The sequence below is a fragment of the Artibeus jamaicensis genome, unplaced genomic scaffold (genome assembly GCF_021234435.1).
Source record: "Artibeus jamaicensis isolate MK-2021 breed Jamaican fruit bat unplaced genomic scaffold, CSHL_Jam_final contig_2790, whole genome shotgun sequence".
In the NCBI taxonomy this organism is placed as follows: Eukaryota; Metazoa; Chordata; class Mammalia; order Chiroptera; family Phyllostomidae; genus Artibeus; species Artibeus jamaicensis.
In genome coordinates this window covers 3,886,590-3,911,466 of record NW_026521616.1, presented here as the reverse complement: position 1 = coordinate 3,911,466, position 24,877 = coordinate 3,886,590, and the positions used below count along the sequence as shown (strand labels likewise).

Here is a 24,877-nt window from a genome sequence, read left to right as displayed (position 1 = left end):
GAGCTCTCTCATTTCCTTATCTAACATGGGAACAATAATAACTATGTGGTAGTATCTTTCCTTAGCTTAGAGGTAGGATCTACAAAGTGGTGATCTCTTATTGCCTTATTTTAGTTATGCTTACTCACTGATATTGCCATTGTTATTTACAATTTTTAAAAATATTTTATTTATTTTTAGAGAGAGTGGAAGGGAAGGAGAAAGAGAGGGAGAGAAACATCAATGTGTGGTTGCCTCTCATGTGTCCCCTACTGGGGACCTGGCCTGCAACCCAGGCATGTGCCCTAACTGGGAACCAAACCAGCGACTCTTTGCTTCAAAGGCCTGTGCTCAATCCACTGAGCTACACCAGCCAGGGTGTTATTTACAATTTTTAAAAACAATAAATAAATGGCTGGGTGAGTCGAACATTTTTTTCTCTAAAAACAAGATATAATTGGCTTTTATATTTTATGAGGCTCTTTATTTTTTCCCCCTTATGAATACTTGGCTGAGAGTACCTCTGCATATAAGGAATAGTATTGTGCAAGAAAAGATCTCTCTGATATCATTGCCATGGCTTCTTCCACAGATAACATTCTGATTTTCTTATTGAAATTCCTCACAGCTTGGGGTACAGGTTGGGAGAGATAGTAGGGTTTCTTGGGTCAGCTGGCTTAGGCCAGATTCGGGAAGAAAATTGGTTGACTCAGTGTCTCTGGCCTCTTTCCACAGAGGAGGAAGCTTGACGCTGTCTATTACTATATGCGCAGTTTAGCTGCCAGCAACCCTATCCTGACTGCCAAGGAGAGTCTCATGAGCTTGTTTGAAGAGACCAAACGAAAGGTGAGTGGGGATGAGGCAGAATCATTTCTTCCTAGAAGAATGTGTTTCTTTTAGTGCCTCTTTGTCCTTTCAGGAATGACTAATAATGTGCTCAAGGGGTCCTCATGGGCTGTACTGATGGAAGTCAGTCAGTGCCAGTGTAAAACCAAACTTGTCTTTAGGAGATCTCTCTGGGGCCCTTGAGTGTACAGGTTTCATAGCATCTAGTTTATAGAATTAACAACTTTTATGAGACAAAGCAGATCGTACTCTGCTCCTTTTTTTTATTTTAATTCTTTTACTTCGGAACTGTGGCAGAGTTTTTACATTTTACAGTCCTTGAGCAACAAACTCAGGTGAGGTAAGCAGTTGTCTTTACTAGCTAAAATCCTTGGAGAGTCTGAGCTTGTGTGTTTGTATGCTGTGCAGGCAGAACAGATGGAAAAGAAGCAACATGAGGAATTGGAACTGAGCCCTGACCAGTGGCGGAAAGGAAAAAAGTCTACTCTCCGGCATGTTGGCGATGACACTACTCGCCTGGAGATCTGGATTCATCCATCCCATCCCCGCTCCTCTCAGGGCACTGAGTCTGGGAAGAATTCTGAGCAGGAGAATGGGCTGGGCAGCCTGAGCCCCAGTGACGTAAGTTCCTAAGGGTGATGTAATGAGCAAGAGGAGCTAAGTGAGTGTGGGTGCCCTGGTACACACAACTATGAGGCTCACTGCACAGTCACTGCACACACATTTATTATGCGCTTCCCTCTCTCACCACCATGTGGCATTGTAGAATTTAGTAAAAGTAATTTTTCTAAACGAAAATTTAGTAAATTGAATTTGGGTATTGAATTTAATACCCAAAACCTAAAATCAGTCAAGATGTCCTTCAATTAGGGGAATAGATAAACAAACTGTGATACATCCATAAAACAAAAAGAGATACCAAGCCATGAAATTTTTCTAAATGAAAATTTAGTATAGGATAAAAATTTTTTGCTGTTTTGGGTTTGGGTGATCAATATGATTCTTTAGGATTCAGTGTGGGATTTTGGTGAAGCTAGAAAGAGAGAGCATAGTAGTTAGAAAACTACAAATGGCTAGTTCATTAGGCCTTGAAAGTTAAAAATTCATAGTGGAATGAGTGGTGGGATAAACTGGAACCAGATCTTGAAGGGTTATGCAGTAAATCATTTGACATTTATCTGAAGGTAGTAGGGAACTACCGAATGCTTTAAGTAGGGAAATAACATGTCATACATATTTTAGAAATATAACTCTGGTTGCCCTGGCTAGTATAGCTCAGTGGATTGAGCGAGGGCCTGCAATCCAAAGGATTGTGGTTTGATTCCCAGTCAGAGCACATGCCTGGGTTGCAGGCCAGTTTCCAGCAGGGGGCACACAAGAGGCAACCATACATTAATATTTCTCTCCCTCTCCCCTTCCCCTTTAAAGATAAATAAATAAAATCTTAAAAAAAAAAAGAAATATAACTCTGGCTGCATGTGAAAATTTGTGAAAAGTTTGGCGAAGACTAGAAATAAGAATAGTAGGTGGGTGCTACAGTCATCCAAGATGTGAAGAGGATCTGAACCAGAAAATGGCTTTGGAGATCGAGAGAAGTGAACAGATAAGAGGCATATTAGGAAGGTAGATAACCCAAAGGACTTAATTGGGCGTGAAGCACTGTGGGAGAAGAGGGAGTCAAAAGTAGCACCTGGGTTTCTGGCTTAGCAACTGGTTGGATAATGGTCCATTCTCTGAAATAGGGAATAAAGTTGGTACTAGTGGAGTTAGTTTTAGGAGAAAGATGCTGAGTTTGGTTTTGGACGTGTTGGAATTTTTATAGGACATCGAAGTGGAGAGTTTTAAAAGCTAACATATCTGAAGCTGAGGAAAGTAGTCTAGGTCAGAGGTGAAGATATTTGAAGATACCCTCTTATAGATGCTAATAAAGTCATGAGAGTAGATGCAGTCCCTTTAGGAAAGAACAGAATAATAAGTAGGTTAAAGATCTAAGAAAAAAGGAAATAGAAGGCAGGGAGAGGTCCTTGCAGAGGATGGGAAAGGAGTGGGATTCAGAGCACAAGTGAAGGGATTAACCTAGAAGAGGGTGAGAGATCCTTCTTTCTTATGCTTGAGGGAAAGGAAGAATAGATAATTGGGGTTGCAGATAGATTTGTGGGTATTGGAGGAGGAAGATGAGGGAGGGCCTTTTAAAAAAATTTATTTATTTTTAGAGAGGGGAAAAGAGAGGGAGAGAAACATCATTTTGTGAGAGAGACATCTATCAGTTGCCTTTCCTACACTCCTGGTTGGGGACCTGGAGGCCCATAACCCAGGCAAGTGCCCTGACAGAATCAAACCCATGACCTTTCTTTCAGTTTGCAGGCTGGCACTCATTCCACCAAGCCACACCAGCCAGGACGAGGGAGGGCCTTTTTGATGTTTTCTATTTTCTCTTTGAAGTTGAAGGCATGGTTGTCTGCTAAGAATGAGTTAGTGATGGAATAGGAAGACTTTTCCTTTGTGGTTTAATTTACAATTTTTATTTATATTTTTGTATTCTTCTTAGTGTGTAGCTGTTTTCTGGATGACTTGAAAAAGTCGTGGCATATAAATGAAATTGCCAACTTCCTATGTTCCATAGCATGCATGGTCCCCTATGGTAAGGTGTTTCTGAGGAGGTGCTGCAGTAGTAGAATCCTTTACTGCTGCCCTCTTCCAGTTTGGGTATTACAGTCCCTGGACACCTTTTTTGAATAAGGGAAATTGTTCTGTTGTCTTAGCTCCACTGTTTAACAATATAAAATGAAAGTAATAATGACAATAAAGCCATTTTATGGCTTTCTTTGGCCATGGCCTAAAAGTTGGAGATTATCCCTCATAAAGGTTAGAACTAATCTCTTGTAGTTATGACCTTTCTCTTCCATTAGGTGTTTAATTTATTTTTCAAGTAATGTGTTTGTAAGTTTGTGTTTTTATTCTTTTTTTTAAAAAGATTTTATTTATTTATTTTTAGAGAGAGGGGAAGGGAAGGAGAAAGAGTGGGAGAGAAACATCAATGTATGGTTGCCTCTCAAGTGCCCCTACTGAGGACCTGGCCTGCAACCCAGGCATGTGCCCTGACTGGGAATCGAACCAGCGACCTTTTGTCTCACAGGCCTGTGCTCAATCCACTGAGCTACACCAGCCAGGGCTTTGTTTTTATTCTTATGTGCATTTCAGAAAAGGCATTTTAAGCATGTGAGCTGTCATTGATCCCTTATAATTTTATTAATTATTTTTAGCATACAAATATGTGAATATATAAAAAATTATTTAAATAATTGCACATGTATGTGGAGTAAAATGTGATAAATCTGTTTTCTGAACTATTTGTGAAACTGTTTATATATTTTCAGTCTATACATCATTTTTGGGTAATTTTTACTTCCCTTAATTTCTTTTAAATTTACATCTGTGAGTTTGGGCTTTTAGTTCTAGATTACCAGCCCTTGAGGCAGAAGTCTGCAGTTTCATAGCTCTTCGTTTATCCAGTCAGGAAACCACACTGTGTTTTTTTTTTTTTACCTGCTTTTTCAGGCCCAACTCAGCCTCCCATATTATTTTATTTCTTAGATCAGGCCCCAAGAACTCAGTTTGCTTTCTGTGTTCCTCAGAACTTACAGTTGATGGGAGTGGGGATTTATTCACATCTATTTGAGTGATTAGGCATTGGGGATACAGAGATTAAAACAACCAAAAATGATCTTCAACCTCAGGAAGCACTCAGTCATGTGGGGAAGACCCAGCAGCATAAATATATGCTTATAACGCAGTGTTCCAACTGCTATGAGAAAGGTAAACATGAGAGATGGAGGGAGCATGCAATCCGAGCACCTAGTCAGAACGTGGTTACGGAAAGCTGGGATGGAGAAGCGTTTTGCAGCTGAAGAATGATGTAAAGGACATTTCCACTCGGAGGCATGAAAGCTTGAAAGAGGCACGGCTTAGAAAACTGCAAGTAGTTCAGTATGCTGGAGGCTAGGGTGTGGGAAGTACTCTTCCTAGAGACCTGAGTCATTCTTTACCCCTTCTTTTTTCTTTTTTTTTTTTTTTAAGGATTTTATTTATTTATGTTTAGAGAGGAAGCGAAGGAGAGAGGGAGAGAAGCATCAATGTATGGTTGCCTCTTGTGTGTCCCCTGCTGGGAACTGGCCTGCAACCCAGGCATGTGCCCTGGCTGGGAATTGAACCACAATCCTCTGGTCACAGGCATGTGCTCAATCCACTGAGCTATACCAGCCAGGGCTGTCTTTACTCCTTCTTTTCTTGTACCCCTATATCCAATCAGTACCAAGAGCTATTAAATCCACCTACTAAACAATTTGAATCCATTTACCTTTCTCTATTTCCACTTCCACCATGCTAGTCCAAGCTCTCATTTTAGAAATCCACGGACTATTGAAAGAAGTTCTTAATGGCCTTTCCACATTATTTTGGGTCTTCCTTTGGCCTTTCTTCTTAGACAGTAACCCAAATGAGTTACTTGATCATGTCACTTCCATACTTGAAAGTCTTTAGCTGAATCTGTTTGTTCTTAGAATTAGGTCCAGAATTTTTAGCATAGTCTAAATCATGGGCCCCACATGATTTAGCTCCTGCTGTTGCTAACCTTGTCTTATACTTCTCTGTCCCTCTTTGTTGTTCTCTGGACATAACTGCCTTTTTCCTTGAAGGGTCCATGCTCTTTTCTAGTCCTTTGACTGTTGGGCATTCTCTCTGCCTGCAATGTTCCTCTCTCCTTATCAGTTCCATTCTTGCTTACCCTTCAATCCTTAGCATGAATATCACTTCCAATGCCAGGTAACTTTTTCCTGATTCTCAAACCTGCTTTTTTTCCCTTTGTAATACCACATTTCTTTTTTTTTTTACATTTTATTTACTTATTTTTTAGAGAGACAAGAATGGAGAAAGAAAGAGGAGAGAAACAGTGTGTGGTTGCCCCTCATGTGCCCCCAACCAGTGACCTGGCCTGCAAACCAGACGTGCTCTGACGGGGATTGAACTGGCAACCCGTTGGTTCACAGGCCAGAGCTCAGTCCACTGAGCCACAACATCCTGGACTCTTTTTTTTTTTTTAAGTATATTTTACTGATTATGCAATTACAGTTCTCCCATTTTTTCTCCCTTTTATTTCCCTCTACCTTGCACCCCTTTTCCCCCAGCATTCCCCCTCCTTAGTTCATGTCTATGGGTTGCACTGCAAGTTCTTTGGCTTCTCCATTTCCTATACTGTTTTAAACCTTCCCCTGTCTATTTTGTACCTACATTTATGCTTCTTATTCCCTGTACCTTTTCACCCATTCTCCCTGCCGCCCCCATGCCCATAACCTTCCATTTGATATTTATTTCTGTGATTCTGTTCCTGTTCTAGTTGTTTGCTTAATTTCCTTTTTTTAGGTGCAGTTGTTGATAGTTATGAGTTTCTTGTCATTTTACTGTTCATTTTTTGATCATTTTCTTTTTCTTAGATAAGTGCGTTTAACATTTCATGTAACAAGGGCTTGGTGATGATGAAGTCCTTTGGCTTGACCTTATCTGGGAAGGACTTTATTTATTTAATTTTAAAATATTTTTTTATTTATTTTTAGACACAGGGGAAGGGAGAGAGAGAGGGACAGAAACATCAATGTGCGGTTGCCTCTTGCGTGCCCCACATTGGGGATCTGGCTAGCAGCCCAGGCATGTACCCTGACTGGGAATTGAACCAGTGACCCTTTGTTTCTTAGGCCAGCACTCAATCCACTGAGCCACACCAGCCAGGTGGGAAGCATTTCAACTGCCCTTCCATTCTAAATGATAGCTTTGCTGTATAGAGTAGTCTTGGATGTAGGTCCTTGCCTTTCGTGATTTTAAATATTTCCCAGCCCCCCCAGTGAGGGCAAGGCGGTGGACTCAATGAGGGCTGACCACAGTCACATATTCACGCGCAGATAAACCAGTGAAGGAGTGAGCAGTGAGACAGACCATGCAGTCCCCAGTGGCAGAAAGCGGCAGAGGGGACCACTATTGTCCCTCTCTGACCCTGCCCCCATATACAGCATCACAAACCAGCGACCTGGGTGGCCCCACCCTGGTGAACACCTAAGGCTCTGCCCCTCATACGTAACAGGCAAGAACAGACCAAAACATTATGGCTCAAGAACAGCTCAAAGCCCCAGAGCCAATAATTCTAAGCAACCAAGAGATAGCCAACCTTTCAGATGCACAGTTCAAAACACTGGTGATCAGGATGCTCACAGAACTGGTTGATTTTAGTCACAAATTAGAGGAACACGTGAAGGCTAAACTAATTGAAATGAAGGAAAATGCACAGGAAACCAATAGTGATGGAAAGGAAACTGGGACTCAAATCAAGGGAGTGGACCAGAAGGAAGAAAAAAATGACCAAACAGAAAAGGATGAAGAACAAGAATTCAAAAAAATGAGGAGAGACTTAGGAACCTCCAGGACATCTTTAAACGTTCCAACATTCGAATTATAGGGGTACCAGAAGGGGAAGAGGAACGGCCACGAGTGGAAAACTTATTTCAACAAATAATAAAGGGGAATTTTCCCAATCTGGCAAAGGAAATAGACTTTTAGGAAATCCAGGAAGCTCAGAGAGTCCCAAAGAAGTTGGACCCAAGGAGGAACACACTAAGGCACAACATAATTACATTAGCCAAGATTAACATGAAGGAGAGAATCCTAGAAGCAGCAAGAGATAAGGGGACAGTCACCTACAAAGGACTTCCCATCAGACTGTCAGCTGATTTCTCAAAAGAGACCTTACAGGAAGAAGGGGCTGGAAAGAAGTATTCCAAGTCATGAAAACCAAAGACCTACATCCAAGATTGCTCTATCCAGCAAAGCTTTCATTTAGAATGGAAGGGCAGATAAAGTGCTTCTCAGATAAGGTCAAATTCAAGGAGTTCATCATCACCAAGCCCTTATTATATGAAATGTTAAAGGGACTTATCTTAGAAAAAGAAGATAAAAAAGATGAACAGTGAAAGGACAGCAAACTCACAGTTATTAAGAACCACACCTAAAGCAAAAGCAAACTAAGAGGACAGCTAGATCAGGAGCAGAACCATAGAAATGAAGATCACATGGAGGGTTAGCAATAGGGGAGTGGGAGGAGGAGAAGGGGGGAGAAGGTACAGAGAATAAGTAGCATAGACAGTAGTTAGAAAATAGGGGGGAGGGCAAGAATAGTATGGGAAATATAAAATCTAAAGAACTTGAGACACGTGGTCATAAACTAAAGGGGGGAATGGTGGGGGAGGGGGTGTGCAGGGTGGAGGGGAATGAAGGGGGGGAAATAGAACAACTGTAATGGCATAATCAATACAATATATTTTTAAAAAATAAAAAAATAAATATTTCCCAGCCCCTTCTTACCTGTAGGGTTTCTTTTGAGAAATCAGTTAAGTCTTATGGGAACTCCTTTGTAGGTAACTGTCTCCTTTTCTCTCGTTGCTTTTAAGATTCTCTCCTCTTTAATCTTGGCTAATGCAATTATGATGTGCCTTGGTGTGTGCTTTCTTGGGTCCAACTTCTTTGGGACTGTCTGAGTTTCCTGGACTTCCTGGAAGTCTTATTTCCTTTGCACTCCATTATTGGGGAAGTTCTCCATTATTACTTCAAAAATGTTTTCAGTTTCTTGTTCTTCCTTTTCTCCTTCTGGCACCCCTGTGCCAGATGTTGGAGCATTTAAAGTGGTCCTGGAGATTCCTCAGCCTCTCTTCAGTTTTTTGAATTCTTGTTTCTTCATTCCATTTTGGTTGGATGTTTATTTCTTCCTTCTGTTCCAGACTATTGATTTGAGACCCAGTTTCCTTCCCTTCACCATTGGTTCCCTGTGTATTTTCTTAATTCACTTTGTATAGCCTTCACTTTTTTCTCTATTTTGTGACCATATTCATCCATTTCTGTGAGCATCCTGAATACCAGTGTTTTGAACTGTGCATCTAATAGGTTGGCTATCTCTTTATCACTTAGTTCTTTTTATGAAGTTTTGATCTGTTCTTTCATTTGGGCCATATTTCTTTGTCTCAGAGCACCTGTTATGTTGTAAGGAGTAGAGTCTTAGCTGTTTGCTACGGTGGGGCAACCTAGGTTGTTGGGTTGTGGTGCTGTATGTGAGTGAGGGGTCTGAGGGGGAACAATGCCATGTGCTCGGCTTGGCAGCTTTCAGTCACTTCCTTTGCTACCCAAATCAAATTGGGCCCTTCTAGTGCTGTTCCCTGGGTGGGTGGGTTTATGGGTTTGTGTACATTCTAGGACCCTGTGGGTCTCTTAAACAAACTTTCCTGTGAGGCTAGGAGTTTCTCCCACCACCTCAACCCCCACAGGTTTTTATAGCCAGAAGTTTTGAGGCTTTCTTTTCCTGCGCTGGAACCCTGTGTTGTGTGGACTACCTTGCTCCCCAGTTGTCCCTCCCTCTTGGTTTATCCGCATACATAATGTGAGACTGCCAGTTGCAGCCTCACTTAACACAGTTGTTCATCCGACACCTTGCTGTGAGTCCTCTCCACCAGGGCTGCCTGGTCTTCTTTCCTACCAGTCTGAATGAATGTTTCTTCTTTAACTCCTTGGTTGTTAGACTTCCATACAGTTCGATTTTCTGGCAATTCTATTGTTTTTTTTTATATATATTTTATTGATTATGCCATTACAGTTGTCCTGTTCCCCCCCTTCATTCCCCTCCACCCTGCACACCCCCTCCCCCACCATTCCCCCCCATTTAGTTCATGAACATGTGTCTCAAGTTCTCTAGATTTTATATTTCCCATACTATTCTTGCCCTCCCCCCTATTTTCTAACTACTGTCTATGCTACTTATTCTCTGTACCTTCTCCCCCCTTCTCCTCCTCCCACTCCCCTATTGCTAACCCTCCATGTGATCTTCATTTCTATGGTTCTGCTCCTGATCTAGCTGTCCTCTTAGTTTGCTTTTGCTTTAGGTGTGGTTCTTAATAACTGTGAGTTTGCTGTCCTTTCACTGTTCATCTTTTTTATCTTCTTTTTCTAAGATAAGTCCCTTTAACATTTCATATAATAAGGGCTTGGTGATGATGAACTCCTTGAATTTGACCTTATCTGAGAAGCACTTTATCTGCCCTTCCATTCTAAATGAAAGCTTTGCTGGATAGAGCAATCTTGGATGTAGGTCTTTGGTTTTCATGACTTGGAATACTTCTTTCCAGCCCCTTCTTCCTGTAAGGTCTCTTTTGAGAAATCAGCTGACAGTCTGATGGGAAGTCCTTTGTAGGTGACTGTCCCCTTATCTCTTGCTGCTTCTAGGATTCTCTCCTTCATGTTAATCTTGGCTAATGTAATTATGTTGTGCCTTAGTGTGTTCCTCCTTGGGTCCAACTTCTTTGGGACTCTCTGAGCTTCCTGGATTTCCTAAAAGTCTATTTCCTTTGCCAGATTGGGAAAATTCCCCTTTATTATTTGTTGAAATAAGTTTTCCACTCGTGGCCGTTCCTCTTCCCCTTCTGGTACCCCTATAATTCGAATGTTGGAACGTTTAAAGATGTCCTGGAGGTTCCTAAGTCTCTCCTCATTTTTTTGAATTCTTGTTCTTCATCCTTTTCTGTTTGGTCCTTTTTTTCTTCCTTCTGGTCCACTCCCTTGATTTGAGTCCCAGTTTCCTTTCCATCACTATTGGTTTCCTGTGCATTTTCCTTCATTTCAATTAGTTTAGCCTTCACGTGTTCCTCTAATTTGTGACTAAAATCAACCAGTTCTGTGAGCATCCTGATCACCAGTGTTTTGAACTGTGCATCTGAAAGGTTGGCTATCTCTTGGTTGCTTAGAATTATTGGCTCTGGGGCTTTGAGCTGTTCTTGAGCCATAATGTTTTGGTCTGTTCTTGCCTGTTACGTATGAGGGGCAGAGCCTTAGGTGTTCACCAGGGTGGGGTGCCCCAGTCGCAGGGTTGTGATGCTGTATATGGGGGCGCGGTCAGAGAGGGGCAATAGCATTTGTTCTATTCTATCTTGGATTTCTGGCCCCTCTGCAGCTTCCCACAAGCAAACCTGGACCCCTGGTGCCGGCTCCCTGGTGTGTGGGCTTGTGCACCCTCCGGGACCCTGTGGGTCTCTCCAACAAACTCTCTGTGAGCCTGGGAGCCTCTCCCAGCACCTCAACCCCGAAAGTCTTTCCATTTGGTGCTTTCAGTCTCTTAATTCCTGTCGCTGGGGCCCTAGCCTGAGTGGTCTGTCTCACAGTTCGCTCCGTTTATCAGCGTTCATGAATGTGTTACCACGGTCAGCCAGCCGCCCTGTGCCCTCACTGGGTTCGCCCATTGCCACCCGACACCTGGGATCCGCCAACCACTGCCTGCACTCCTGTGGGCCTGGGTTGGTCTAGCCAATCTTTCCTGCCAAACCGGCTCCGTCGCTGACTCCTCCCCTCTTACTGGTCTGGGTGGATGGTTCATTGTTGTCGGACTTCTGTACAGTTCAATTTTCTGTGTTTTGGCTGCATTTTTGTTACTAAAACTTTTGTTGTCTTTAAACTTGGTTGTGCGAGGAGGAACAGTGTTTTCACCTATGCCTCCATCTTGGCCAGAAGTCATATCACTTTTCTTATCAGGTAATTTTAGGTTTAAAATAAATATATATTTTTAAGATTTTATTTATTTATATTTTGAGGGGAAGGAAAGGAGAGAGGGAGAGAAATATCAGTGTGTGGTTGCCTCTTGTGTCTCCCCTGCTGGGAACTGGCCTGCAACCCAGGCATGTGCCCTGACTAGTAAATAAATCTTAATTGAATATATAAACGAGGGGAAAAACAGTGAAGGATCAGGGTGGAGAAGATAGGACGGGTCAGATCCTTTATAAGTATTGAAAAGTTTTCATTCACGTATTGCGGATTTTAAGCAGGAGGAAAACATCAGATGGTGTAATAATCACTCTTTTTCAGTACTTCTGAAAAAATACTTCTAGTATTGGAAAGATTTAAAGGAAATTTAAAAAATTGCAGATGTACCCCCAATTAATTGTATCTAACCAATAACGTACTTAAAGTTTAAAGTGACAGTCACTTGTATTCTTGTCTTCAGAGATGCCATAGTTAACTATTGGATGGAGATTCTCCCAGACCTTTCTGTAAGCATTTATATGTGTGTGCATATGCACACGCACTCATAGATACATGAAGTGTATTTTTAATAAAGTGGGGTTATACTATATATATTAATCTACAGGTTGCTTTTTTAAGTTATCATAAGTTCTGCTATAATGTCACACATACACTTCTGAAAATCACTGCAGTATGTAAAATCACACAGTAAAAACCACAGAGCTTATGAGGAAAATGGGGTTAGGAGAACAACACTTAAAAACTTCTTCAGTGACATATTTTTTAAAAAGAAGGGAACCTAATAAAATAGTTGTACAATTTTATACATGTTCTTTGGTTAAGAAAGAATGTAAATACTGTCTTGAAAAGGACATAAAGTTTGCTTGTAGAAGTGGGCTTCAGAAGGATTGCAGTTTCTGAGTTACTGTGAAGTGGTGGCTATTTGACATTAGATGGGCAGGTTAACACCAGACGTTGATAGGTGTGGCTCGTAACACGAGTTCGTGTGGTGAACTGCAATAGCTGTTCTGCGTATTCCTATGCAGCTCAGTTCAGTTGGGTTCAATTTTCTGTCTTCACCTGGTGTTTCTCATGAACAAAGTCACACATGAGTAAATGTAAAATTTGTGTTGTGGTCATATTGCTTCCTAATATGTTAATCACAATGAAATGAATTCTTATTTTCAAAACAAGCATTATAGCAGAATTGACTTTATTTCCACTAAGAATAACTTTTCTTAGTATGTTCTTATTATGGCTGCATGATATCTCATTATAAAGATGTATATTATTTATTTAACTCACGTGTATAATGTAAATATATGCTGTCTATTGCTTGTTCATTTTAGTTGTCCTTTTTGGGTGATTAGCCTTAATAGGAACTGTTCTTTGCCATCTCCTAGAGAGTTTCTAGCATAAACTACTAAAATTCAGATCCATGAATAAGAAATAAAATTCGGCTTCAGATGGATGTTAGTAATGACAGTAGACTCTCAGCTACTTTGTTATCTCTCCCAAGCATGGGCTTTGGATCCCTCTGTGAATTCGAATGGCTGCAGGAGGTTAGCTTGTGGGTTGTTGGTTTTCAGCCTTGAGATGTGGTTTGGGTTGCACATGCAACCTGGGGAGGAACTGCCAGGCTCAACTGTAAGTGGCATGCTCTTAAATTATTAAGACTTCCATTTAAACTTTTCTACGAGGTAGGCCACTCAAATTTAATTCCCCAGGGTTCCAAGCATTTTTTATTTAGTAGATATGCTTTCTGGTATGCCTCAGTTTCCTTTGGAAATCAGAAAAGAGTGTGGCTTAGCACATATTCTTGTTACTGATAGTGAGTTAATTAAGGATATTAAATGATAGTACCAGGAATAATTTTTACACTGAAAAACAAAGGTCTCTGATAGAACTACTGAGGATTTTCTCCGATCTGATTCCTTCATTAGCATCTTGAATAGAATGTACATATGTGTGTCCACTGTGGAAAAATGAGCAAATAAGAATGGAAGCCTTTGATGTTTGTCTCTCAAACTTTAGTGAGTTCTTGTGTTTTGGCATGATTTGGTTTACCGTTTCCAGCATTTTCTTCAACAAACTGTGACTATTGTACCTACAACATGCTTAGTGCTGTGTATAGAAATATATCTTTAGACAGGTGAAATGTCATTGTATATTTGGCCAATCTCTTGCCAAACCTTCCTTCTCTTTTGCCCTCCTGAATGTGTGTTTGAGTGTTTATACTGGGCTGTACGGTAGCTCCTAATACCTGTTATTTGGCCTCTTATTTTAATTTTCAGCTTATTTCACCCACCAAATATTGTTTGCTTTGGTCTTTAACTCTTGTTCCTTGTTCTTCTGTCACATTTCATTATTTATTTTGTTTCTTTGCATAGTATCTGTTCTAAGGACTTGTTCAGGTTGGGAATTTAATGCAGTTACCCCTGAGTTTTTGGAGTAGAAGGCTGTGTTTCAGGTCCAGTGCTTAATGAGACTAAAGTTTAGTTTACCTGTCCTACTGTGCCAGCTTTGTGGCACAGTAGGACACAAACTCGAAAAGCAAACATGACATTGGTATTTCTTTTGAGAGCTTAGAGTCTAGTGTATGGGTCAGCAAACCTTTTCTTGAAAAAGGCCAGATAGTGAATATTTTAGACTTTGCAGGTCATGTGGTCTGTGCTACAGAAACTTAGCTCTGCTGTTGTGGAGCTGGAGTAGCTATAGACAGTACGTAAATGAGTAAGTATGTCTGTGTTCCAGTAAAACTTTATTTACAAAGACAGGTGGCAGATTACATTTGGCCTGTGGGCCTAGTGTGCCAGCCTCTGGTCTAGTTGAAGGAAGGGCTACATAAACAGAATGTTTCAGTATACAGTCAGTTACTGTTATTTGCATCAGTTATATATGTTCTATAAAGCTGTGACAGATACTGAATTAGTGAGTACTGAACCATTGCTCCTAAGGAAAATGCAGGCTATGAGCCTCTGGTTATAAGAATTTCATCAGTATGTAACCTTGTTTTGTGTATGTTTTTGTTTAAAGACATACCTTATTTAGTATTGTTGATTAATTAACATTGAACTCATGCCCAGCAGCACTATTAAGTCATGCTCAAACTCGTGTGACATATTTTTTCTTTTTTTTTAAGTGATTCTTTTTTTTTTAAAGATTTTATTTATCTTTAGAGGGGAAGGGAAGGAGAGAGGGAGAGAAATATCAGTGTATGGTTGCCTCTCATGTGTTCCCTGCTGGGAACTGGCCCACAACCCAGGCACGTGCCCTGACTGGGAATCAAACCGTGATCCTCTGGTTCGCAGGCTCGCACTCAGTCCACTGAGCTACACCAGCCAGGGCATGACATATTTTTTTCCAGAAGGCATATCACAGCTGCCTTGTGCCTACACAGCATTCCAGCACTACATTTGGGGACCATTTTAATCAACAAAATCAACAACAGAGAGCACAAAAATGTGAAAAAATGTGGCTCTAAATAGATTGTGAAAAGGATACTTGTTTACAGTATGAGAGCTCAAACAAGAAGTCAGAGTCACCTATTTGACCTCAACTGGGAACATGTTTTGGGCAGCTGGAATTTTTTGCCACTTTGTATATGTCCACAAATGATTTTGAAAGTACCATGAGTGTAGATTTGGGTGTTATTAGTAAGTTTAGTGGGGAGGTGAATTCACAGTTTGAAATTCACAGATAATGAGGACTGACAGGTTTTTCAGTAAGAGTTCTGAGGGAGGTGGGCATTGATAATCATGATATCATTGATTATCATGAATTATGTTAATTCAACAAAAGCAACACCATTTCATTCATTAAAATTTGTGGGGTGGGGCCCTGGCCAGGTAGCTCAGTTGCTTAGCATGTATTCCTGATATACCAAGGTTGCTAGTTTGATGCCTAGTAAGGTTGTGCATGCTCCAACCAACTGACCCACCCAGCCAGGACCCATCGAAGTATTTTAAAGTGAACCATAGATATCACATCACTACATCTCTGTGTATTTCACTTACATAGACATTAATTTAAAAATTAATGGACATTTCTTACATACCACAGTGCCATTGTCATGCTTATTCTTGGCATCATTCAGTATCTGATCCATAACTTCATTTCCCAGGTTATCTAACAAATGTCTTCTACTAGTCAGTTTGTTCAAATCAAGATCTACATGTTGTATTTGATTGTTTTGTCTCCTAAGTCTATTTTAATAAAGAAGCAGCCTGCGTTCAGTTTTTAAATTTTCTTCACATCATTTGCTTGTTGAAGAAGCAAGTCCTATACAATTCTTAATTCTGGATTTGTCTGTTTCCTTGCAGTGTCCCTATTCCCCCACATATTCTTGTGAGAGTTAGCTCTAGAAACTTGGTTAGATTCAGGTTCAGCCTTTTTGGCAAGAGTACTTTTGTAGGTGGTGCTGTATGCTTCATTTTGAACTACATTAGGTGTCTGATTATCTTTCTTTTAGTGATGCTAAGACTAATCACATGGTTCAGGTGGTACAAATAGTGGCTTTTGTTTGTTTTGTTTTAAATTCTCAGTCAGTTGCTAACTAACCACAAAATAATCAAGATCCGGCAATGATTTACCAGAACCTAGTAGCAGCTACCCCCTTTTTAGTTTGTCACTAGCCCCCACAACTCTCTTGTACTTGCACTTTGCTCACTTAACATCACCTTTGTAGGCATTAAATTTTGTGACCCATGCCTTAAGAGTGCCACCAGAATGGGCCATTGAAGTCCAGGTTTTTAAAAAGAGCTATTTAAGTTGTTTCTCTGAGATTTTGTTTAAGGTTGGCAACTCAACCCCAAACAGGCCTGACTTTGGAAATAGAAGGTGACTTAATCTTTGGGCCATAAGTGTTTTGCTCGACTTAATGTGACACTGTGATTGGTGTTGACCCAGAAACTAGTTAGCAGTATGTCCTGCTACCAGGCCAGCTCACTCTTTGCCTTCAGTTCATTAGTGGGCCTGCAGGTGTCACTCCTGTTTCCTAAAGAAATTTGTACCTCTGGAAACTGAGGCCCACACACACAGCTCGAGGGCAGATTTTTCTTCCTCAGCATCCTGTTGCTCCAAGCTTGGTGAAAAGTGAGAAATTATAATACTTAAGTGTGTGAGTTGAAAAGCTTCAGGTTGTGTTCTGATAGTCTGAATGCCACCCACCAAACCAATTGGTTAGAAATGAACTTATCCTTTCATGTAGTTTTTCTTATTCTTAGGCTTTTTAGTAGTTATCTGAAATCTTTGGCACAGTGAGAACCTTGTTTTCCTGGATCTTGGATTAATAGTTTCTACCTGAAATTTTGCATGCTGCCCTGGTCTGAATCTCTTGTGTTCCTGTTTCCATGGTGGTTTTATTTTTCAAGGATCTACTATAAATTGAGAATGATGACTTTTTTCTGACTAGTTCTGTGAGGCTGAGTATATATATATATATATATATATATATACACACATATATTTTTTAATATTTTATTTATTTATCTTTGGAAGGAGAGAGGGAGAGAAACAAACATCAATGTATTGTTGCCTTTTGTTCGTGCCCTGCTGGGAACTGGCCTGCAGGGAACTGGTCTGCAACCCAGGCATGTGCCCTGACTGGGAATTGAACCGTGATTGTCTGGTTCGCAGGCCCGTGCTCAATCCACTGAGCTATACCAGCCAGGGCTGAGTATATATTTTTACGAGTATATGAGTATATATATTTTTTCTTGCATTTAATCAAGAGTCCAGCAAAGTAAACATTGGCCAACAAAGGAGCACAGTTTCACTGTGGGAAACCCATATCAGGTGGCCTATAGGGTAGAGCTTTCACGAACTCAACTTGTTATATTTTTGCTTCAAGACTTGTTTTTGAAAAAGTGTGTTTATGCATGTGGCATTTTCTTCAGACCCATCATTTGTCTTGCTTTTTAGTGCCCCTTGCATATTTTGTGCACCTGAGCTGCTGCCGCCACCGCCACCGCCGCTGCCACCAGCACTGTGCTGAAAGGAAAGCTGTGACATGTGGGTGGTACATGCCTCCACCTTTCCCTCACTCCCCCTAACCCCCCGCCCCTTGAACACAACTACAGGTCAAAGCATGGTTTTACAAGGCCTGCTTCCCTAGGCACGATGATGTGCCTTGTAGTGGAGTGAGCTCTGATTCCTAGGTTTATGAACCTTGGGGTTGACCATTTTAAAACTAGTGCCATGATGAAGCTCAAAAAAGCTTTTGGCCTGATTTTCGCTGGAGAGCATAAACACTGATTTAATCTACAGTGATAAAGAAGAATTGAGTCTGTGCTAGTAGGTAGGTATTTTATCTGTGGTGATTTCATTATTTCATTGTCCCATAATTATCATAGCAGAGAAAGTTAGCTTAATTTTTTTGCCTCATGAATATAAAGATTCTGTATCTGTAAGGTAGATATCATACAGATATTCAGGGTTGCTATGGGGATTGTATTAACTTCACTTACTTTTGTAGTCTTTTACTTTTCTAAAATAGTTTGTAGTATGTACCTCATGGCATACTCTTTTACCCTGGAAGCTATTTTAAAGTATTCTGTGAGCTGAGATTTGGGAACATAGGATGACAGGGGTTCATAAAAGCCTCAGTCTATAGGAAGAGGTTGCAGACTGGCTGTTTTTTCTTAGGCCATAAGAAACAGCTGATTACTGTCAGGACAGGACTGGGTTTTTCAGTTATTGGTCATGTGAAGTGTGCTGTGAGGAGCAGCCCCTAACAGGCAGAGACTGGGGCTACTTGCCTGTATCACTGCTGGACTCGGGCTGGTGTCTTTCTCTGTGTCTTTGTGGTTGGCAGTGAGTAGAAGTTCTCAAAGTACATTGGCCCTACCTACAAACCCTTAACGCGCCACATGACCTCGGTCACCAAACCACTTCAGGGCTTTATTTTTATCCTAGCCGTTTTGTTTCAAGATGTGAGGTTGGTTTCTTTCCTCTAACAGAGCAAACTTCTCTGAGGGAAGAAACAGAGTGCCAGGGTGCAGTTGAGGCTGGTTAAACACCAAAACCACACTCTCTGTCTTTCTGGGCTTGAGACGTGACATAAGCCATGCTGCAAACACCAGCTTCCACACTGTGGAGAAACCTCATTTATTTTTTTGTGTTTATTTTGTTTGTATTTTTAGACAGGTAAAACGTGGGGTAAAAAGAGATAGACCTGCCCATTCTCCTTTAGCCAGAAATGTAATTCTAAGAATGGACGCTTTTTAAAAATCCAGTATTTCCCAGCTTAAGGTTTTTTGTCTTCCCCAAGGGTGTTGATGAGAACTCTCACAACTCACCAGGTCTCAGGAAACCAGATTACCAACATATCCTGTTCGCGTGCATGTGTGTATTCTGTGCTACCCACAGGCCACTTTCCACCCCACGTGACCTTTAGTTACCATCCGGAAAGTCAGGACCCAGATACCAGTCAGAGTTTCCAGGCTTTGGTTAGGTTTAGACAATTTAGAAAATGTTAACAGTAGTAATTTAAAAGAGACTTCTGAGTGGCACGCATGGTGAATAGGAAGTAATATATATCCTGCAGGGAGAGGGTAAGACTGCCTACCTGTGTTCTTTCCAGTAACACATTTGAAAATGAACATTCAGAAGAAAACTTGTGACTGACATGCACAGAGTGGAAGAGAAGATGAGAGAACTATTTACTTGATTTAAAGTCAAGTATATGTCCCAATTCTTAGATTTTAAGTCTAAATTCTGAAGCTCTTACTATGTTCGTTAAAATTCTAGTATACATTATTAGAGTTATATGTAACATACTTCATCATATTTTATTTTAGTCAACATCTCAATATAAACATACCTTAATGGGTCAGGTAATGCTCTAGAGCAGGGGTAAAGTCTACTAGTGGCCTGCAAGCTAAGATTGGTTTATTACATTCTTTCATAAGCAGTTGTTTAAAAAGAACATGTAACAGATGTGTGTGGCCCGCAAGGCCTGCGTAATTTACTGTCTGACCCTTTACAGAAAATGTTTACCCACTACTCTAGAAGCTGGGAAGGTTGAAAATAGTAAACGTGGAGGTCCTTCATTTAGGAGATTAATTGTTAACGAGGGTGTAACTGCCTTTTGGCAGGGACAATTGTTAATTTTGTGGACCTGTCACCTCAGGACATGTAGCATCCCTGGCTCCTCTGCCCACTAGATGCCAGTAGTGGCCTGCATACATTTCCAAGCACTTCCTCGGAGAGGTGGTACTGTTCTGGTTGAGAACTACCAAGTGAGGAGCTAGATGAGCTCAAAAACACCTTGTTAAGGTTTCCTTCTTCATTGCTCCCAGTCGGAGGAACAGACTCTTCGTGGAATTTGGCTCTTCGTGGGATATGGGATCACTCATAGTGAGAGTGTTTGAGTAGCTAGTGGAATAGAGCGAGTTTTCAGTAGCATGGAATAAAAAGGTTTTAAGGAGACCATTTAATGAGATTGTTTGTTGCTGTTCTGCCATTTCAAGAATTGTTGAAATTGATGAAAGGTTTGTTTTGGTGTGGCTCATGGTATGAAAAGCATGTTCCTCTCTATGTGAAAGGAAAAGTGACCATCTTTGGTCTTAATGACCAGATGATTTTGAGATCTGTGGGAATCTGTATGGTGTACTTGAGAGACTTGTTCAAAGCCAATGAAAAGATGTAGTTTTGGCATCTTGTGAATAACCTGATATCCAGACTTAAGCCAGAACTCTGGGCTTAGAGAATTTTCCAGCCTGGGAGAGTTGACTGAAACAAGTCCTCCTTTGGCTCTTTACCAAGTTAGACAAGGGAGCAATCAGCTGCTGAGTTCCAGCCAACTGGAATGTATGTAAGGGTGGACTATAAATCGTCCCTTAGGACCCAGTTCCTAGCCTGTGAAGAGCCTTCCAAATAAGAATGAGACCCTTACACTGGATCCTTGTTCAATCTGCAGCTGCTATAGAAAGAAGTAGAGTAGTGAGGGGATGTGTCTCTGGGAGCAGCTCATTTTATATAGTAACATACTGCCTTGTGTGGGGTAAGAGACTGTACTGACCTTTTTGTTTTCCCCATGTTGCCTTTCTCACTAATTTCCTATATTGGTTTTTGTTTCTGACCATACTCTTGGGGGAGATGCATTTGTAGTTCTATAATTCTACAATTCTTCTCTGTTCTTAAAGGTTCCACAATTTTATCTGTCTACTCTATTTCACTGTCTTGGATTTAATGTTTGGGCTAAGATGTAGAATATGAAATAATTGTTTTCTTGGCTTGTGGTCATCCCCCAGTCGGCAGACTGTTTGTTTAGCTCCAGGGGAAAACTCTGGGTTTTTCCCCTCTTGGAAGCCTTTCATTTTACTCATAAATATTTAATACTGAAGTTACTGCTCAGTTTTTATTTTCCCAAGTACTAGTGTATAGATTCTATAGACCAGAAGGAGCTTAAAATACTATCAAGACTCTTTTTGATGCTTGAGTCTCCATAAGATGTATTTACTACACATTTTCATTTTTAAGAACTTAAAATGAAACAACTGGTGATTTTTCCAGTTGTTTGTCTTCCATCTATCCACTAATCCAAAAATTTATTTTTGAGCATTTACCATGAAAATCGCTAGTCATCTCTCCTGCTATTGTGCTTTTCATGCCATTCATGCCTAGAACCACCAGAGAGCTGTTCACCTCAGTGGCATATTGGTATCTACTAGTATTGCTTTGACCGAGTTGTACTTTGGTGTAAGGTCATCAGCTTATGTTAAGATGAATAATAATAAAGAGGCCTAGGGAATCATTGCTATTTGCATTATATGGTGTTGTCTTTGTGGAAACCCATGGGAGAAATTTCTTTTTTTAGTATCAGAGATAGTCCTGCTATGTGGTTTTTTTAAACCTCATGCACAGTTATGAGTTTGTTATTCAGAATAATTCTATTTTAATTGTTCCAGGGGTTAGAGCTGAATTTGTAACTTCCTTTAGTAAGTATGAAGGACTTCCTGGCATGCATTTTGTGTTGTGTCCTTACTACCAATGACCTCTAATCTTTTTCTTTTAGTCTTCTCTTTCTTGTTTTTGATTTATTTTATTTTGCAGTCTAGTGTATACCTTTGTTGTGTGCTCCTTTAAGAGGTTTCACAGTTTTATGTGGGCATTTTCCTTTTTTCTTTCTTATTCACTTGTAAAACCTCATTTTCTCAGGGCAACTAGTTATCTTTGAAAGCATCAAGCTTTTTCTCTGTCCCCATTCAGTTCATTTCCATAAATATTTAGTGAGTACCTTTATATGTTAATCATTATTCTAGTCACTGCACATAGAAAGGTAAATGATATTGGTCCTTCCCTCAAAGATACAAAAACCATCCAGTAGGAAAAATGGATACATAAATACTTGCAATAAAGTGTTACAAGTTTAATAATAAAAATAATGTACGCTGTACAGAGGTAATACAGAAGAGAAAGATACTAATTCAAGATGAACAGGAAAAGCTACCCAGAAAAGTGATCTGTGCTTAGTTTTGAAGGATGAAAGAAGTTCTTTAGGTAGATGTGGGTAGCAAACTTTCGGGCAGAGGGAACAACATGGATATAAACGATGGTGTGGTTAGAAACTGCGAGTATTTGCTTCTGAGATTCCTAGCCAAGAGTGTATCATTAGACTATCCTAGGCTATGGTACAGGTCTCCATATTGATGCTGTCTAATCAATCAGCTGGAACTGAAGATTTATCACAAAGAAGATACTTACGGGCTTTTGATTTGGCTCAAGCCTAGAAGTGGTTCCTTCAAATAGTCCTTCTCTGCTTTATTTTATGCATTAGCAAAGGTTGAGTCATCCTAAAGTCATGCCTTCCATCATTCTGAGAAGCTTTCTGAGCCAAGCTCAACTTGGCTTTGGAATAAGTTATGCTTTTTGTTGTAACTGTTGGCAATAAGTCCTATTCTTGCCTTTCACATGCACAGTAGGACTGCAATTACTGAAGCATATAGGAAAGAGGAGTGAGATAATGTTCTCTGTGGATTTGCATTTTTCTGGGTTGTTACTTTTTTGATAAAGATGTAAAACCTTATTCTGTCTAATAAGATTTTGAGCTGATTTGTGCTACAAATCTTTGAAATGCTAGGTTCTAATTAGTAAAGCAAACTATTCTCTGAGGAATTTTTTTGGCTGATTTTCTTTTATACTTCTGGACAGATCTGTAAAACAATATGGCTTCTAAAATATTTCGAAGTGACATATATCAAAATGTTGAATAAGGCACTGATACATATATGCCCCTTGCCCCTGAGATGCCGTCCCTTGTGGCTGTGGCAGACTAGGAGTCAGATATTCTGGATTACATTCCTGTTGTTATTCTTGAACAGATTTCTTAATCTCTTTCCTTGTTTCTACATCTGTAAAATGGAGATATAGTCTACACCATCAACAGATCTGGTATTTAACACCAGTGTAGCTTTCTGAACCTGGATAGAGCCCCACACTTTTAGGACACTCAGCTTCATTTCTGTCACCTGAGAGTTACAGTCTTGCTGGGGCTTAGGGCATATGGGGCAAAGGATACTAGCTGTAGAATAAAGATATTTTTTGTGGAACAGCAGAAAAGGTGCTGATAATTAACAAAAAAACTTTACCACAGTATAATATACATTCAGGAAAGTGTATATTATAAAAGCCATACAGGTTGATAAATTGTCACACACCAAGTGTATTATGTAACCAGATTGGTTTTTGATTTGTATCACTTTTGTTCTTCTCTTTAAGTATAAACTCAGAATCTTTCCTGTACATTTAATAGTAATATAGTGACAGGGATGGAGCACTGTTTTCCTGCTTTCTGTTATGCCTAAGATTGGATCAAAGGTAAGAAATTTGAAGGTGTCTGCTCTTTTGATCTAGGTATTTTGGGTCTGGGAACCAGCACAGAAAAGGCATGACTGACAAAAAACTAGGTGGAAACAGGCCTTGCCTCCAGTTGCAGTGACACTGAGCCTCTCACCAAAAGTGCTATGGTTTTTGCCCTTCATGTTTAACTGCCTGGCTGTTGGCGGGGGAAGTGACATCATGGCTTGCCTGCTCGTGGAGATGCTTGGGTCCAGCTGGGATGTTAAATCCTACAAATTCTGCATTGCCGTGTTTATGGCCTTGTCTTTGGTGTCCAGGTAAATGCCTGGCTGTACCAGGTTATGCTGTCCATGTGTATTCTAACAGTTTCCTTCTCTTTCTGCTGCTAGCTGCCAGTGAAGTAGAGGTGCCTCTGTTGATAAAGAACAGATACAGAAGTTCACATCCAAACCTGAATAACCATTTTTAACTTGAAACACTTTTCCTAGGAGTTGATGCACCAGAATCCTTCCCTTATTTGGTGCCTTGCTTAAATCTGAAGCTTGTACAAGATTGCCAGAGCTCCCTGTACTGGTTATTTGCTTTTTGGTGCCCACAGCAGAGTGGTTTGTGAAACCTTTGTGACCACATCTTTCTTGAACTGAAGCTTTGTTCTCCTTTGGGTTCTTAGATTAGTTCTTACCCCTCCCTTTCCTGAGCGATTCAGGGGTTTTCCTGTATTGTAGTAGGTGGTAGGTAGGCTGGAGGGTAAGTTTTCAGATATTTGTTTCTGGACTATGCACTGCCCCTTGATGATAGTGTGTGAATGCACACATATTCTTTGGCTCTTGAAAAAAATATTTCCTTATTATTAATCAGGCAGGTTCTGAATTTATTGAGAAAAGTATTAGGGATTTTATTTATTTTATTACTGCTGTTTTACTGTTGTGGAAAACTAGCTTTTGTTCACTTTTGTCTTTTCTCTCTCCTGGCTGCCATTAGCCTGGGGTGCACTTGTTAAGTGTGCTTTCATTGACCTGCATGATATGATCTGGACTGGAAGAATCTACTTCCCTTAATTTGCAAGACTTCCTAGTTGGTTTGGCTTAGTGGTCTCTCAGTAAATGATAGCTGGAATCATTGGTGGGTTTTTGCTTGGGGTTGCTTTAGTTTTTGGCTTTTATAAAAATTTTTAGTGTCTTTCCTGATTCTGCCGAAAAGGCTGCCTTTTTAAAAAGTGAAAGATTAAGAGCTCAGACTCTGGTGTCTGGGTTGACCTTGGGCAAGTTACATGACCTCATGACCTCTCTGTGCTCAGTTTCTTCATCCATAATGTAGAAATAATAATAGTCCTTACCTCACAGATTGTAATGTTAAATGAGTTTATAGACATTGTGTGTTTAGAATAGTACCTTACACATGGAAGGTGCTGTAGTAGTTTTGACTGTTATTAAGGTGGTTGGTATGGTATACTTGTTTTCTTCAGCTGGGAAAACTTGAGCACTTCTTTTTTTAAAGATTTTATTTATTTTTAGAGGGGAAATGAGGGAGAAAATCACCACTCCCTCATTGGTTGCCTGTTGTGTGCCTTCTACTGGGGGGACCTGGCCTGCAGCCTAGGCATGTGTCCAGACTGGGAATTGAACCTGCAGCCCTTTGCTTTGCAATCTGGTGC

General features: G+C 40.4%; 1 protein-coding gene across 1 annotated transcript in view; it reads left to right on the top strand.

Annotated features, from left to right (window-relative positions):
* The window catches only part of SMG6 (SMG6 nonsense mediated mRNA decay factor), a 237,378-nt gene that overhangs the window by 16,201 nt on the left and 196,300 nt on the right, over nucleotides 1–24,877 (top strand). The window contains exons 7-8 of the mRNA XM_037133716.2: nucleotides 715–825; nucleotides 1,234–1,446. Of these exons, the coding sequence (XP_036989611.2) occupies nucleotides 715–825; nucleotides 1,234–1,446 (324 nt within the window). The remainder of the gene's footprint in view (nucleotides 1–714; nucleotides 826–1,233; nucleotides 1,447–24,877) is intronic.